Raw genomic sequence first — 16,491 nt, forward strand, 5'->3', positions numbered from 1 at the left:
GTTGATTTTATGTCGACCCCTGGAGCTTTCTTGATCAATCCCTTAGCTTGAACTTTTGTCGGCTGAAAAACGATTTTGGTCCATATTGGCCATGTCTCCGGTGCTGTGTTCGCTGACAGACTACAGAGGCTCCGCCAGCCCCGCGAACCCTCTCCATAGCGGATTCCTGCCGAACCGGACCGGCAACGATGAAATTTCGTTGTTAGGTGATGCGATTCGTCTGTGCCTGTGTTGTTGACAATAGAAACAAGCACCACAACTCTCTTCTTGCCGTAACGGGCTATCCGAGCTGCTGGCTCCTGGCTCTCGGTCTTGTTGGTGGGCTGACACCATTCTTCAACATAATCCCTGTGGATTCTGAATATTCTTTGTTTTACATATCTAGGGAATAGCCCCTGTTGGTTTAGGTTTGACTCGGGCTCTTCAGTGGTGGTTGGTAGTTGAACCGACACAAAGAAAAGTCATTCAAGAACTACGGGATGCACCTTCGTTGTGTTGTCATTCAATCTCGCCTGTATACCTTAGCTATTTGTTATAGATACCAATGCTTGGTAAGTAAGATCCCATCGTTGCAGAACGCCCTCAATCCAGCGGCCGCTTACTTGTTCTTCATCACAGCCCGTTTAAGTGGAGCGGGAAATAATATTAATCAGCTTCACCAGAGTCTACAGAAAGCTGCTATCCAATTATCAAGAGGTCCCAAGCTAAAAGAAGTCTTTTAGATCTTTTCATATGTGCCGCACTGTTGCAATAGGATCCTGTAGCACCTCTGTTATCAACATGGAGATATGGTACGTCGGCGACTACTTCTACTAATCTCAACCCTAGTGAACACTCTTCGACCGCAATGGCCTTTCATCAAGATGTTTTCTGGGGATGTGGGGCTTGTTTTTATACAGACCGTTCCCTGTATCCCCTTATCTTCTATCGATGAATGACCCATGTGTTCTGTGTAAGTGGGTGCTCTTGATTGTTGAAGGAAGGTTCTTGACCGGGGAAACCATGTCATCCGAGCCGCGACGTGGAGATGGCGATATCGAGCGCTCTACGGATAGCCTTGCGTGATATATGTCAAAACTACGAATTGGAAATAGTTCATAGTATGGTGCTGTTTGTGAAGACCATGCAATCCATATTCTAGATTGTGAATTCTTGCCAAAGACTTGCGGATTCGGGCTTCACGAGGATCATATCAAAGGCTCTACAAATGTATGTTTGATCTTTAGGTCTCGGCCATCCTCTTGAGCAGTCTCCTCATAGGATGTCTAATCGAAGGGGCATCGTATCACCTAGTAATAGCAGTTGAGAAATCTGAGTCTCCTTGACATGAACTATCCATTGATTTGCCGCTCCGTTGCTTGAACTACTCTTATATAGATGTTTCCACGACCTTCTAAGGTGCGTTCAACTGAACATGCTTGATGCAAACATAATCATACCAAACGCCGTTCTCTACCCTTCAGTCCAGTGCAAGACGCACAGGGATAGTAGTTATGTACGATCTATTCCACATGCCGTCTCTTTCTATCCACAACTCTCTCGGCATGTCTTGCATCTGTTGGTTTGTACCGGGTCATCATCTCATTCTCATGTAGCCATTTTCTCGTGGTTCGACAGTATCGACTGCCATATGTCATTATGATCCTGAGCCGCTTGTTGTTCGACTTGGGATAGCGGTCCTACTCGGTCTTGGTTCCTTCCTCGCTTCTTAGGTGAATTTCAGCCACTTCGTTCGAATCTCGATCGCTACCTGCTGCAGTTGGTACGTCGATCACCGCCTTGTGATCAGCCGCTGCATTCTGGATATCTGCGAGAGTTGCTTTATGGGAGGCTGCAGGCTCACGATCCACATCCATAACATCTCCCATCATGAGCATATCGGGATCGTCCTGGCCAAACCCACGCTCGTCCGCTGATGAGTCCAGCTGCACATCGTCAGAGCCAATATCTGCGCCCGTAGAGTCCTCGGCAGCGCTATCACCAATGGCTCCAAAACTCCAACTCTGAGCAAGGTTCAGTGGCTGGCCGTTTTCTAGCTGTTGGTATCCATCTTTGACGTCCACGCCTTCGTCGTCGACGCCCCCATAAGGAGGGAGACCTTCATCGTCATCGTCGTCGTCGGGGCCAGCTAAAGAAGTAACGGTGATTCTATCCGAACCATGGCCGGCCGGACGGCGAGTTGCTGCGGCTCCGATCCCAGCGCTCGACAACCCAACCAGGGAGGAACCCTCGCCGAGACGCTGACCTTCCCCCGCTTCGCTGTCTTCCTCTTCGGAATTCTCTTCGCTGTTCTTGTACTTCTCAGAGATGACTCCGAACCGCGACCCGCCCAAAGGGGTGCTCGAACGGCGACGATAGAAGAGGAGATACGCTGCTGATGTGATGCATGATGACGGGTCGGACACTGGGGATGCTGACGAATCTGTTATTCTGTTAGTTCGCTCTGCAACGGAAGCACAAAGATGATTCACTCACCATTGTAGTTATACCATCGCCCATCAACAAAATTCTTGGCGTAGGCAGTATAATGACCTCCTCCAAGACCTCCATAATGGTCATCTACGGCAATCAAGTCATAAATCTCAACCTTTCCATCTTCCTTCTGGATGACTCTGGAAGTGAGATCAAGTCCCTCGATGGGGAAGTCGACCATGACATCCAGCTTATCTCGGCGGTAGCCAGAGCTGCTAAATCGCTTGAGATGGGCCACAAGAATATCTGGTGACTTCCACAGATCGAACTTTTTGCTGGCGCGTCGATGCTCTTTGCAGCGGGGGCAGTACCACATGTCTTGTTCAGAGAGAACCTCGGCCCTCTCAAACTCGTCCAAGCACTCCTCTAAGGTAATGCCTCGGGTACGGCGATGTTGTCTCCTTCTTTGGACAATCTTCAGGGCCTTATCGTTAAGTGTCTCAGGTGCCTGGTAAGTAGGAGCTCCTTTCTCGTCGGAGATCTTTGAAGAGCCACCAAAGACCTTATCGAAGGTGTCTTCATTCCAGTCTACGACAAGACCCTCACCAAGACGGATAAGAGGACCACCGTCAGCGACTGCAGGAGGTTGAGGCTGAGGCTTAACGGAAGCAACCCTGTTCTTCTTGTTCGGAACACGTTCTCGTCGCTTGTTGGCCTTCTTGCCATACTTTTGGGGCTTCATCTTATTACGCCGTCCCTTGGGTCCAAACTTGGAAGGCCGACCATTGAATGGCTATGCTGTATGAGCGGGGATATCACTAGGGAGTCGGGGGGGATAAAACTTACTCGTGGAGTTTCCTGAACCTCCTCCTCACTGGATGCGTCTAGCATTTGAGTCTGTGGTGCCTCGGCCTTGATGCTCTCATCATTGCTGCTCGCATCCTCATTAGCTGAAGGTGTGCTGCTATCATCATCGCGACTACCAGCATCTTCATCGTCGGGCGCAGATTGAGGAATTCGGTCTGCCAGCTTGGGCAAAGTCTGGTGCTGATCAACATGAGACCAGCCTGTCGGCACATGGCCAGCGTAAGATTTGTCGGTGAAGTAGCAAAGCTCGAAAAGATCCTCAAGCTCAGGATCTAGGATGCTATCTGGTTTGATGAAGTTCGGTCGGGTTGTGTTGAATCGCTTCAAGATTTGAGGTTGGTGGGGAAGTGGGTTACCGTCGTCCTTCATGTGGACATCTACGATGTCGTCCTCGCCTTCAACTGAGTTGGCGATAACCTTACTGTCGCCCGATGAGTCGGCATCCGAGGCAGAAATGATGACCTCCCCGTCAGCGTTATCCGAGTTTTCCTCAAGACCGCCTCTTAGCTTAGACCAGGTTGAGAAAGTAGCAACCTTTTCCAAGACTTTACGTCGGATGAGGTCAATATCAGAAGCTTCTTCCTTTGTGAAGCAAATGAAGCTGGGAGGAGCCATGCCATCTCGACCACGTGCATAACTTGATGGAACGCGATGGAACACAGGCACTACCATTTGCTCATATCTCGGATCATCCCAGTTCTCGGTCTCGAGAGGAGTGTCCACGTCTAACATCGAGCGAGGCTTCTTGACCTTGTGTGGCCAGTTGGTAGGAACAGCATCCAATTCATGGAAAGTGGCAAGATCATTCCTAGCGATTTCTTCGCTCACGTCCTGGGAGTTTTCGTATATTTTGAAGAACCTGTCCTTATACTCTTCTCCTCCTATCAATCTTTCTGGAGGAATACCCGTCCTGATAGAAAGGAACTGTTTGAGCTGCTCAATCGCGCTGTGCTTGGGGAGTTCAACCTCAATCAGAACGGGAATGTCGTTGAGGGGTAGAAATTTGATTTTGGCCATCCAAACATCTTCAACCGGTATGGGAAGGGTCAGGTTGTTGAAAGGGTCAAAGGTGATGCTAATCTTGCCACATTCGGGGCACTTGAGTGTTGATTTATACAAACCGGTGAAGAGGTCGGCAATGACAGAATCGTCTCGGCGTCGAGTGATATCCCACACCTTATCTGCCATTTCCTTTATAGCTTCTGGGTTATTGATCATATCGTCGGTCGAGTCAGGCTTCTCAATGTAAGGCTTCTTCTTGACACGGCTTAGATCTTCTTGGAGAGCATCCAGCAAAAATCCGAGGAACTCCTGGGAGTCCTGTTGACCGTAGCCTGCGAAGGTTGTCCGGCACCGACCAATGGTATTCTTGAAATCTCGTGGGGTTACGGAACCCCTACTCTCCGAATATATTTCCTTGAGCAATTGCCCGTACGTCGTGGCGACCTTGCCGTTGTATCCCAGAGGGTTGGTCTTGTTGACCTCATCAACAAACTCGTCAGTCAGGAAGTACTTCGTCAACTCTTCTACGCTTCGAACGCACTGGAGAGCCGAGTTCATATAACAGGTATTTCCTAAATTCTGCAGGCCAGCAACACCGATACTGCGGCCGGACTTCCTTCCAGCACGACCTCGTGTTAAAGCACCACCAGGAGCTGGACTACTTCGACCACTTGCGTTGGAGGACGCCATGCCGCTTCTCGTGGGAATGGCTAGTCCATTTGGTGGGCTCTTGCCGGTGTAAGTGCTGACCCACGATCCCTTTTCAATGGCCTCATCAATAACAAGGGTTTGGTCGGTGACCAAATCAAATCTAGACAATGCTGATGAGCCATTGAAATTTGGGTTGACGGTTTGATCCTCCAGGGTGCTCTGCACCTTGGTCTCGCGGACCTGCTCGAATGAAGCAATATCGAGGAGAAGTTTCGACCAGGATTCTGCAGGATTGCCACTCCCTTCACCTCGGCCGGGGGAATCCGGGGGGGTGAGGGCCCGGGACGGTTCTGAAGGCCCGGTAGTCTGTTGGACCTCAGGAACAGTGAACAGGCGAATTTTTCGGTCCATGGGAACACCAGTGGCCGTCTTTAACTCTTTGATGAAGGTCTGAGCATGGTATTTGCGGCTTCTCGCGAATCTGTAAGGAGGAGGGTTCTTGGCTTTGAGTGACTGTTCAATGGGTAGTGGACTGAGAGTTGACCACAAGCGATGAACAGTGAAGATCGGAGGGTGAAACTCGAACTGAATGACTGGCTCATCACCAGTTTCGGCTGTGTTGATAGCAGTTCGGACAATAGCTTCTTGACCATCCTTGACACCATACCAATCTACAACCATCTTCCAAGCATCCTCGGGGAAGAGTGTGAACTCATTCTCGTTGGTTCCTTCTTTGAGGCGGATAAATTCATTGCCAGCAGGCTCTTTGATGACTTCCTCAATAATGTCCGAGTTGTCTACAGGTCCAAGAGGGCCAGATGCAGAATCGCTTTCCTTGACATCTTTCGAGTCGCCGCGCAGCGCAAGCGCTCTCTGAACCCAGGTATTCGACACAAGATAAGCCTTGTCCCCTTCATTTGGCTGCGAATCCTGAAATGCCTTCAGAAGAGTCTCGATGATCTTGATTTGTTCTTGCAGGGAAGGAATCGCTGTGATATTGGGGTTAGCTGGGGTTCCTTCGCCTTGTAACTGAACAGTCCATGGGCCTTACGTTGAGAAGAAGGGACATTGCCGGCCAAAGGCGCATCCGACTCAGGCGCATCAACACTCATAGCACGCGGCAGGGTGTCTACGAGTGGTTGAGATGGACCCTCGACAGACTCTTTGACCTGGGATGAACCCATATCGACATCACGGACCTTATCCGCTTCGTTCTCGGGATCCATACTTGAGGCACGTCGTTTCAAAGGCGATGAGGAGCGGTGGGGCAGGTCAGAATCGCCATCCATGATGACTCGGTGAGAAAGACGTAAGGGAGACTGGCTTCTGGCCAAGGTTCGGGCCGAGCCAGTCTCGTCGCCGCCACGGTCACTTTCGATGGAGAGGTCGGCGTAGGCAGAGGCACAAGGGCTTGAAGCAGCTGAGGAAGCGTAGTCAGCCGAGGCGAAAGAGGTATTCTGAGTCTGGAGACGCGGCGGGAGGCTCGAGGCGGGTTGAGAGTCGGCGGAGAAGGAGAAGGCGGGATCGTCGTCGACTTCGCAAGAGGGTAGGACCGAGTCAGGAGGGGGCGACGGCGAGTCGATGGAATCTACGGACTCGTCCTTTCGCAAGAGCTTTCTCTTCTTTGAGGACGACGTCTTGAAGGCGAGCTGCCCGGGCAGCTCGGGGTGCTTGAACTAGAGGGGTGGAGAGAGAAGACAGGACGTCTTCGCCTTTGTTCTTGTTCTTGTCCTTGCCCTTGTCTGTGCCCTTGACGGTGAAGGTTACGGAGGGGGGCAGAAACCGGAGGGGAGCTGATTAACAAAGACCGTTCGTAGCGAGTGTACGAGTAGCAACAAGAGTTATGTTGCATTTACTCGGTCTGAGATAGGGACCAACAAAGCCGGCCGTCTAGTCCAGTTAAGTTTGAGGAAAGAAATATATTTTTTTCACTGGCGAGTAGAAGGCGGGGGGAGTTAGCCGGTTCCCAAGTTATATTTTTTATGATGGATCACAGCAGGAAGTTTCAGTGGCTTTGGGGCTGGGCTGTGACCGCTGAGAATGACGGTGTGGGGCACGGGGTCAATGTGCCCGGTTAGAAGCACCTTGGCCTATATTTTACCTACCAACTTAGCTCCATTGGTAAGGATTAAATCAGTCTGAGGTATGGCAGTGAGACAGGCAGTGACAGGTGATGAGGGAAGAGCTGAATAGGCATGGTTCGGGCCTGATTAGCGGGCTGATGCGATGGCTGTACTTAAAAAATATATCCCCGATGACGATGGATGGATACCTACCTAAGAGTGCCTCGATTGCTTGTTGCGAATGGATATGAATTCACTCGGAAATGCAGTGTCTTACCATCTGTATCTCTATCATCCAAACTTGGGCGGAACCGCCGCAAAAGAAACTCTCTAATCAGCTGTTTCGATGAAACAAAGAAACGTCCAGTTGCTTTGTTCCATATGCTTGCTGTAGGTTGGCGGTAAGCGAATCCAAGCCCAAGCCCCAATCCATGAATCGTTTGTCTTCTTTCAGTTGCCCGCCAAACAGGGTTTAGCCGTATCCTATCAATGGCCTGTGCCTTAGACTTTGCAACCTTTACCTTGGTACTGACCTTGACCTGCATGAGTTTCCATCACATCGGATCCTTCTGGAAGAACACAGACAAACAAACTTCTTCTTCTCCTGAAGCTGACAAAAGCACTTCTTACGTTTCTTAGACCCAATAGACTAGTGGTGTGCATGTTCGTTCGTCTTGCTGTAATGTAAAAGAGATGTGAGGGTTGTCTACAGACACCTGCAAACCTTTGATATTCTCATCTACCTACTTGAAGTACGCTTAAATACTTTTACTTCTACTGTTCACTCTCTTGATCAACGGTTCCACAATCTGTGTGCACCCATATCCCCTGACGAAAACTTGCTTTTGGAGTTTGGGGTACCAGTTAGACTACCTTCAACATTGCTTGTTGAACAACCAGCATGGCTCCAGGGTAGCACCTCGTCAAAGAAATATAATGCAGGCATGGATGTCCCTCTGTACTAACGGACCTCGCCTTCAAATTTGCTTTCCTGGCTCTTTGCCTCTATCTTTTTCATACTCCCTATAAATTATTCATTTTCTTCTTTCATTTCGTAGACTTCGGGCCCTGGAATGTGCTCATCCTAAAGCTTATTCAAGGCTATCGCGGAACTATTCTTTCTTGTCTCTCATCATATATTCCTATTCTAACTGCTATATACATGCTGCCACGCTAACCGAGGATCTCTCCATATCAAAGCACAAACCCAACTCGCTAAAACGAGCTAAAACAAACAAATACCCCAGACTATGTTTGATCCCCGCCATGACTTCTTCTTTACATAGAAGATCGGTATATCGCGCCTCTATACAAGATGCACCCCACCAACACGCCCTCCAGGAACACTCCTACTGGGTGGCAGAGAAATTGTCCTTCAGAGCTTAGAGTGCCAAAATAAAGTAGCCCAAGTGCCGGACTAAACTGGCATAGTGTGACCAAATTATCTTGTCTCATGCTCCCGAAGACCAATTTTCCCGACTCACTCCAGCTATCCTAGAAGAGTCCAAGGCAACAGTGACTCTTACAGCTTGGCATCTGTATCCTCGTACTCGCTGATATCCTTGACAGGTCTCGCACCGGAACTGGCAGTGAGACCGGCCTTGTAAAGTCTGACATCTGTAACCTCTTGAGCAGTCTCGACAGCATCTCCAGCAGATGGTTCCTCATTAGCCTTCTTCTGGGCCTCCTCTTGTCGTTTGTCGACGCCCTCGGCCTTACCTTGGGCTTGCAAGTGGATGGACAAACGAGCTCGACGGGTGGAGGCTGGGTTGAGATGCTTGTTGTAAAACTCCACCACCTCAGGCTTGGTCAGCAGCTTGATTTGTGCAGCATCGCGTTGGGCTATCAATAGTTAGTCATCTTGAAAGTAGTGGAATTGCCTTTTTCTCTTGGCTTACCCAGCTCGAAATCATAGTATTCGTTTGTAATTTGAGACCAGTGACGGGTGGACTCCTGATCGAGATTTCGAAGCTTCTCCAACCGCCTGACAACCAAGCTTCGCTTGTGACCTTCAAATTCCGTCTCGCTCATCTTTTCCAAAGTGTCTGCGTATCTCATAAGGAACGCCTCGATACGGGCGTCGAGGAACTCTGGTGTCATCTCGCTCTGAATAAGGAAGCGGAAACCATATGTTGTCGAGAAAGCCCTGGGTCCGCTAAAGACGATGTAGCCCAGCTGCTCTTTAGTTCTCAGCTGATCAAAGGCAGGCTCATGAAGCATCTGGTCCAGGAGCAAAGTCTTGGTGCGAACCTCACGGTCTTCGCGACTGCCGACATAGAACCAAGTCTCAACGCAATGGTTGACGTTAGCCGGATCCTTAAGAGTCTTCCTGAAGACATGGTTCGAGCCCTCAGTTAGGATAAGAGACCGCAAGATAGGCCACTGAGCCATGGGCAACATTCGAGGCTTGAGGATAGATTCGACCATATCGGTTGCTTTCAGGGCATCCTCCTTGTACATGTTACCATGCACGTACACCTCAATAAACACTTGGCTCAACATTTGCTTTTGGAACAATCTGACACCTTCCAATGTGACGCTCGGCAACTCGTCCGCGAGCTCTTCTACTATGAAGTCTCGTTCAGGCGCGTTGAGCCAGTTGGTGTAATCGCCGACCTGATTGTAGGATGATTGAAGCTGCCAGTTGTTGTACCCCCTGACCAGTCGTTCCCTGACAATCTCGAAGCGATCTTCCTTAATATCAAGGTCTCGCATTGTTGTTACCACCTGCTCCAAGAGCACGGGTAACTTGTCATTATAGCCACTGACGTCCAGGAACAAACCTCGCGAGTCAAGACTGACGTTGTACTGCAAACCGGCCAATTCCGCGTCGTAGGAGTATTCCTCGAGCGCATCGCGAACCAGATCTGAGAACAGGCGGGCTTTGACATTGTTTTCCGCGGAAGCGTAGATAAGGGGTGTCTTCAAGCTCACTATCACGTTTGCACGAGGAACCCAGAAAGTGTCGTCCTTCTTCCACCATGTCCTGGCAATGCTATCGTTGCGTAGTACCCGCGGGTTGAGTGCAGGCTCATCTACCTCCTTCTTCTCGACCTCGAGCTTGTTAGGGATAAACTGGTTCTTGTGCGGTAGATGAAGAGCTGACAGGCGCTCTTTCGGGGAGACTGCGGCGGCCTTTTTGATTTCCTCCATAAGATCATCAGGGATCTTCTCGTGGCGGTATTCAGTCCCGTACCACTTCTCTTTCTGGTCCCAATTACCGGGATGATTTCGTGACACAATGACCATGCGGAAATTGTCCGGGCGAATCGTAGAGAGTGCCTTTTCGATCTGATCAGGGGCGAATTCTCGGAGCCGGCTGTGGCCACTGAGCAACCACTCTCGTGGAAGAGGCTTTTGCATGACAGAACTAATGCGACTAGTAAAACGACTGGCAGGTGTCTTTTGCTTAAACTTGAAGTCGACATCTGCCATCCCCTTTTGCTCCTGGAAGATCCACTCCTGGGGAGGGTTTTCTCGTAGCAAAGTAACGTACTGGAAGAAAATCTTGACAATCTCATGGTAGTTCTTGAGACCCTGTAATGCGATGTCAGTGTTTGCTGTTGTACGACCATGGCTTTCTTACCTCTTCCGTCAAACGGACTTGCACATCGAAAATGCCGGGAGTACCGGGGCATACGGGATAGGCACCTGCACTCAGGCCATTTGCCCAGCCCTTGGACTTGATATATGACATGATACTTCCAGGTCCCTCATGTCCGATTAGATGGCTGATATAACGACTGGGTTGAGTGGCGAACATGAACTCCTCATCGATGAAGGGAAAATACAAGTTTAGCTCTCTCGAGTCCATAACTGGCTTGGCGAAGCATTGCATTCCCAAGTCAGACTCCCGAAATGGAAGCTCGCCGGGCCATCTGTTCGGAGGGAGCTTTTTGTTAACGACTGGAGAGAAAAGCTCTGCAACCCATTTCTGAAGCACATCAAGAGGCTCTCTCCCGAGAACAACCAGCTTCATGCGATTGGCCGAATAGTGTTTGGCATGGAACTCGATGAACTTGTCCCTGACATTAATTCCACGTGCCTCAGGAAGGGTCTTCAAAACCTCAAAATTACCGGTCGAGAAATGACAGAAGGGATGGTTGGGGTTGGATAGAGACTTTTCAAGCTGATGTAGTCTCCATGTATCATTCTGAAGGTTCTTCTTATTCTCCGAGTCGACAGCCTTCAGCTCTCGGTCGAGGGTCTCAGGAAGAAAGAGCGGCTCGATGAAGAACTGGGCAAACCGATCTAGAGCCTCACGCAGCGGGGACGGGTTTGTGTCTGAAGGATCTTGGTCGTTGTCTGGCTTGGCAGAAATATCGAAGAAGTAGTTCGTCGAGGTTGGTCCGGTGTAAGCATTGGAGCTTCCTGAATTGGCGGAGAGATATTGACCATATTCGTTCTCAATGGGAAACTTCTTTGTGCCCATGAAAAGAAGCTGCAACAAGGAAGAAAATTAGCCAATTGTCTATATAGAACATCAGGTGAAGATATGCTTACATGCTCAACCGCATGGGCCATACCAGGAATATCAGATTCATCACTGAAATTTCCTACGTTGACGTCAAGGGCAGCACTGGCCTTGTCGGTCTCGGGATCGTGCACCAAAAGAGCCTCGAGCTCATTGTCGAGTCGAACAACTCGGTAATCGCGATCGTCAAGTGAGGGCTTCTCGAGAGAGTCGGCGACAAGTGTCACCGGTATTTGGGAGCCGGCTGCTGTTGCGGCGGAGGCATCTTCGCCATGCTGTGAGTGAGGCATTGTGTATGATGCAACCGCAAGACTAGAATATCGAAACCGAATCCGACGCCGACGCAACTAAGAGGAAATCTGAGAAGAAGATAGAACGACTGTTGAGAAGAGTTGAGTAGAAGTTGAAGGGTTTTTCGATTGGTCGCAAGGATTCGTTTGAGTTGGCGGTGATACGTGGGTGCCAAGGGGAGGCGATTATTGGATACCTACTGTCCAGCACTTTGGCGCGTAGACCACGGGGATAAGGTATAAGTATGTACCGGAACGTAACCCAATTGACGGCGAGGACGAGAAAAGAGATTGATGCAGCAGTGTTGATGCAGTAATCTAGTTGTAGAGCGAGGTAAGGTACGTTGACAAGTCCCGTCCCGTAGGTATGGATTGTTACAGGGCAGGGCAGGGCAGGGCGGCGTATGTCGCTGTCGCTGTCGCGGGGGAGAACCGAAGGAGATGGAGGGGCGAGCGGCGGCGAGGGGTAGTGTAGCACAAGTGGATGATGAAGCTACTATATCCTGCCGGGTCCTGGCGGTCTGGTCTAAGTACCATGTAACAACGATGTACCTGCCAGGGGTCACAAGTCAGTATTTCTCGCCTCATTAAGCTTGCAGGGTCATGGAAGTTACCTTAGCTCAGTTTCCTCAGTGTCTCTGAGCTCTAACTGACTAGGGTTAGGATCGCACTGGCGTAGACTGACGGTATCCTCGAGTCAGGTTATCGAGTCTGTGTTCCTTCGATGACCGAACCACTTTGATGCCGACAAGTTCACAACCTCGAATCGTCAAGTTAGTAGGTAGAGCTTGTGGGGTGCGCCACTGAGCACGCGCAATGCAGACAGGAAAATAGAAGTCAAGGGTCTGTGCAGAAGGAGCGATCTACTAACCTTTGTGGAGTACTGTTACCAGTGAGGTGGGTAGATAGGGCGAAAAAGGATCCCCTACCGAGGTTTTGCTGTAGGATGCAATTTGTGTACAGTATTGGCTTAGTTGGTAGGTACTGATTGCAGCTCTTACTGTACCATCAAGGTGAAGAGAGGATGGGTTTTCTCTCTCTCGGATATTGCAGTTTAGATCGAATATGTGTTGGAAGATTAATATAGAATCCTCGAGGGATGTGGTTAAGTGTTCTCTAATACTGGAGTAAGACCCTTGAAAACACCTTGTTGGGACGCCAGCTGCAGAGGCGCAAGAGAGGATAATAGTAGTGGAGTATTAAAACCGGAACTTTCTGGAATCGCAGGCGGTTTAGTAACTTAAAGAACGCGACAGTATGTTAGTTGCCTGGATGTATGGGTGGGATTGATCAAATGAGTGAAAGCTCAATCAGCTACCTAGATATGGATCTTGGTCCCTATAGTACTAAGTAACTAATTCCTAGTCACGTACTCTGAGATAGTATTGCTAGAGAAGAGGACAGCTTTCTTGTTTTGGCAACGTGTTTTATTCACGTTTCTTTCCGATGGCGTGAGCCGTTTACAAGAAGTGGCGTTATATCTATGGAATTCATAATTCGTCAGCAACTCACTGTCGTTGTCTTTAAGCTGGATGTAATATCGATCTCGCGACAAATTCAATGGAATGTAGAGGTAGATGTAGTCATTAGCTGTGGAAATTGAGATCTTCGCAATAAGACCATAACAAATAAACAGACGATGGATAGTAGTGAGGCTGTTTTGATTTTGGTTCTCTCTTACCTGTTTGTATTCGCAACATGGAGAGGTGGGAATTACTTACATACATGGGAGTTGATCGCCAAGATGAAGTGTTTGATTGGTAGGTTTCTAATCTTCAAGTTAGCTATGCTCGTTCTTCATCAACCATGCACTATTCTGCTGTAGGCTGTAGCATGACTCTCGCTAAAACAATCAAGAGCTTGAGATGATCCTCTCTTGCTTCTGCTACTAGTCATAGGCCTTTGTCCTGCAGACCGTGTCCTAGGCTGGCTAGCGAAATCATTAATACTGTAGGCAGCGCCCTAGGAAATGCCCCTGGTCCGCGGGAGATCTTTTGGCGTCCGACTCAGACGACTGGGCACCCCTGCGCTCTGTCATCGGTCAAAGTGAAGCGCGGCCGGAAATAAAAGAACGGCAGTAGAGCTTCACATGTGTCCGTACCTATCTACAACAAACGTGGACGACGAACGGAAAAAGCTCACAAATGATTGCCTGCAAGTTGCAAGATGATGTGACAACCATCAATAAATGTTCACAGGTGAGCTAGGGAGAACACTATTGCTAAATGGATGCCTGCTTTAGACGAAAAGAGGACGAGGACCTTGTTGGTCAAATGTCTTGCCAAGCCTCGAGTCCCAGTTCAACAACGTCTTGTTGTTACACTTTGATATGCCGGAACTCGCACTATGTGGATGGGGTAATGCCGAGATACGTCGTAAATCTGTGTAACAGGTTTCGTGTGTAGTACTATGTACACTCGAAATATTGTGTAAGGGCAGGTTATTGTAAATACTAGGAATGAAATCAAATCTGGAGATGAAGATAGAGTTTATATACTCATACGAGATGCGTTAATCGCTGTAGTATATAGGACTAAGATGCGATTGATCATGGCTTTCGGAGGTATTTCCATTGAATCAATGAAAACGTAGAATCATCGGAGTCTCTGATTTCCAGCGGGGAGGCTCAATGAAGACAGCACTACAATCCCTGCTGTTGCTAGACGATAGGTCAATAATCGATGGTAAACAAAGACTACACTCTATAACTGCCTTCAAGAAATGCCTAGGAAGTTCAGATCCAAAGAATCATCGAGTGACAACAGTGAATACCATCGCCCTATCACCTTCAACACTGGGCCTTCAAGTATATATGAACTCTGTAAAAGAAGATAAACAACGTTCGTACACGTACTGCCTGACACATGACGCATATCAATGCGAATAGACAAAGCGGTTGCAACGGGCGGACCATCGACCATCAGTGACCATGACACAGATAAGGAAACTGCTGGGTAACGGGAAGATTGTCCTCAAGATTTCAGGACGAAATGTATTGACACTTTATGCCAATTCAAACTAGCATATCCAGCTGTTTATTTTCGGCACCCTAAGACTCTCGACGGCCAGTTTCCTGTTACCTTCACTTGATGATATATGGGTTGGATATGGGTTGGACTGGGTTAAATGTTATTGAATCAATATTTTGCTATTGGCTTTTGTATTTGAATATTTAATGTCTATTCATATTAAGACAGCCACGAGCTAATTCAGCTCTTTCATCCAAGTGCGCAGCGTCTGGGTGTCCCTACTTCACAGATGGATGCCAAGTACTGCCAGTCCCATTCTCGGGACAGAAACATAGGTTGGATATTGTACATGGATGCACAGTTGACATCCCCAGGAGCAAGGAAAAGAAAGATGTGAGAGCCAAACCTGGTACTGTGACAAGCTTACGTCCAATCATCAAGACATTGCAGCTTCGGCATCTAGTTTAGTTATACAACTGCGTCGTTCAGCCCTTCTTGGGACAGTCAACAGCTTTGTGGCCGCTCTGGTGGCACTTGTAGCAAGTCATGGATTTCCCGCCCGCAGGTGAAAATTGACTACCGCCCCCTGAGGAAATACCACCTCCGGAGATCGACGTTGGCCTGCTCAGCTTCACTTCCTTCTTTTTCCTCTTGTCACGTAACTCTTTAGCTTTGTTACTTTCAGTGTTTGGCCGTGAGCGTGACCTTGAGCGTGAGTGGCTTGGGCTATCAGTGGATGGCTTTCGTTTTCTTGCGTGGGATGGTGTATCTGCATGATCCGAGTCCTCATCTTCACTGTCTTCCTCATCGTCAGAAGCCTTTTGTGTTTCTTGTTTCTAATCACTAGTCAGCCGTGCAAGCTCTTGCGTGTATCGCGAGCAGTAATGAACGTGCCTGGTTGTTTGCCTTCTTGAAGCTATTTGTTGACGTACGTCCTGCAGCCGGCGCGTCTTCATTGTCGCCTGAATCATTAGAAGAATCAATGTCACCATAACCAACATAAACGACATTCATGGGCGTCTTTACTTGGTTGGGAGCTTTCGACCCAACCAACGCATCATTCAGCACCCAACGTGTATCGGCACCAACATGCTTCTCCAAAGCCTCTTGACGTTTTGTTTCTTGGGCATCCAACGCGGCCTGAATAGCAGCCTGGTTAATGTTTAGATCAAGGCGACCTGCTGCCGGAGAATGTTCCGTTTTTCTCTTCTTGGAGGAGTGTGTTTCTGAAGCGGGAGACGAATTTTCTGAAGCTACTGCTCGTTGCATGAACTTCATGGTAAGGAGCTTCGAAGAGACCCCTCTTGGTGTCTCGGGCGCCATGACGAGGGAATATGATCGATCGCTTCTTGGGAATTTGCAAAGAGATATCGTGTATGATTGTGTTGTAGCTTTTATCCACGGCACAAAAGCCGAGCGTCGCAAACACAAGGGGTGAAGATATCTGTGAAAATTAAGCGGCCTGACTTTTGCGATTGATATCTCAAAGGTCGGTTCGTTCACAAGTCCTCCTCGTGATCGGGTTAAGAGAATTGGCCAAAATGTGTTTGTCGAAGAAAATGAAATGCGATGCCAAGGTACGGCCAGTCGCATTTCCTCTGCTTGGGTACCTACCCAGAGAGTCGAAAAATGTTTCGGTCGGCGGATAAACCGGGGCTCCGATACAGCAATGGTCAACAGGCAAGTTCAATGCCTCACAACCACCAACAGACCATTCAGCGCCGACACTGTCGAATCGATCCTCACACCCGAAAAGCCACGCA

The 16,491-nt window shown here is 48.9% G+C and overlaps 3 protein-coding genes across 3 annotated transcripts; all 3 read right to left on the bottom strand.

The window, feature by feature from the left end:
- Positions 1-1,306: 1,306 nt before the first annotated feature.
- On the bottom strand, positions 1,307-6,766 carry B0J16DRAFT_396941 (uncharacterized protein; the record flags this gene model as incomplete). The annotated part of the gene is made up of 5 exons (XM_046132293.1): positions 1,307-2,422; positions 2,476-3,205; positions 3,259-5,921; positions 5,984-6,520; positions 6,568-6,766. Coding segments are annotated over 5 exons (4,872 nt in total), but the record flags the coding sequence as incomplete, so codon positions are not given.
- A 1,578-nt stretch (positions 6,767-8,344) lies between these two features.
- Positions 8,345-11,979, bottom strand: B0J16DRAFT_102988 (Metalloenzyme, LuxS/M16 peptidase-like protein). The gene is made up of 4 exons (XM_046121296.1): positions 11,499-11,979; positions 10,582-11,436; positions 8,894-10,532; positions 8,345-8,837 (listed from the first exon to the last, which is right to left on the bottom strand). The coding sequence occupies exons 1-4, from the start codon at positions 11,757-11,759 to the stop codon at positions 8,518-8,520; spliced, it is 3,075 nt and encodes a 1,024-aa protein (XP_045984763.1). The 5' UTR covers positions 11,760-11,979; the 3' UTR covers positions 8,345-8,517.
- A 2,808-nt stretch (positions 11,980-14,787) lies between these two features.
- B0J16DRAFT_338203 (uncharacterized protein) lies at positions 14,788-16,305 on the bottom strand. The gene is made up of 2 exons (XM_046127427.1): positions 15,623-16,305; positions 14,788-15,564 (listed from the first exon to the last, which is right to left on the bottom strand). The coding sequence occupies exons 1-2, from the start codon at positions 16,049-16,051 to the stop codon at positions 15,214-15,216; spliced, it is 780 nt and encodes a 259-aa protein (XP_045984764.1). The 5' UTR covers positions 16,052-16,305; the 3' UTR covers positions 14,788-15,213.
- Positions 16,306-16,491: the final 186 nt, after the last annotated feature.

The sequence above is a fragment of the Fusarium flagelliforme genome (assembly GCF_020744385.1).
Source record: "Fusarium flagelliforme strain FIESC 12 MPI-CAGE-AA-0113 chromosome Unknown B0J16scaffold_3, whole genome shotgun sequence".
NCBI lineage: Eukaryota > Fungi > Ascomycota > Sordariomycetes > Hypocreales > Nectriaceae > Fusarium > Fusarium flagelliforme.

Coding starts and splice junctions, on each gene's coding strand:
- B0J16DRAFT_102988 (XM_046121296.1), bottom strand. CDS start 11,759: ATGCCTCACTCACAGCATGGCGAAGATGCCTCCGCCGCAACAGCAGCC. Junction 11,437..11,498: donor TGGCCCATGCGGTTGAGCAT/GTAAGCATATCT, acceptor TCCTTGTTGCAG/CTTCTTTTCATGGGCACAAA. Junction 8,838..8,893: donor ATACTATGATTTCGAGCTGG/GTAAGCCAAGAG, acceptor AACTATTGATAG/CCCAACGCGATGCTGCACAA.
- B0J16DRAFT_338203 (XM_046127427.1), bottom strand. CDS start 16,051: ATGGCGCCCGAGACACCAAGAGGGGTCTCTTCGAAGCTCCTTACCATG. Junction 15,565..15,622: donor TCAAGAAGGCAAACAACCAG/GCACGTTCATTA, acceptor ACTAGTGATTAG/AAACAAGAAACACAAAAGGC.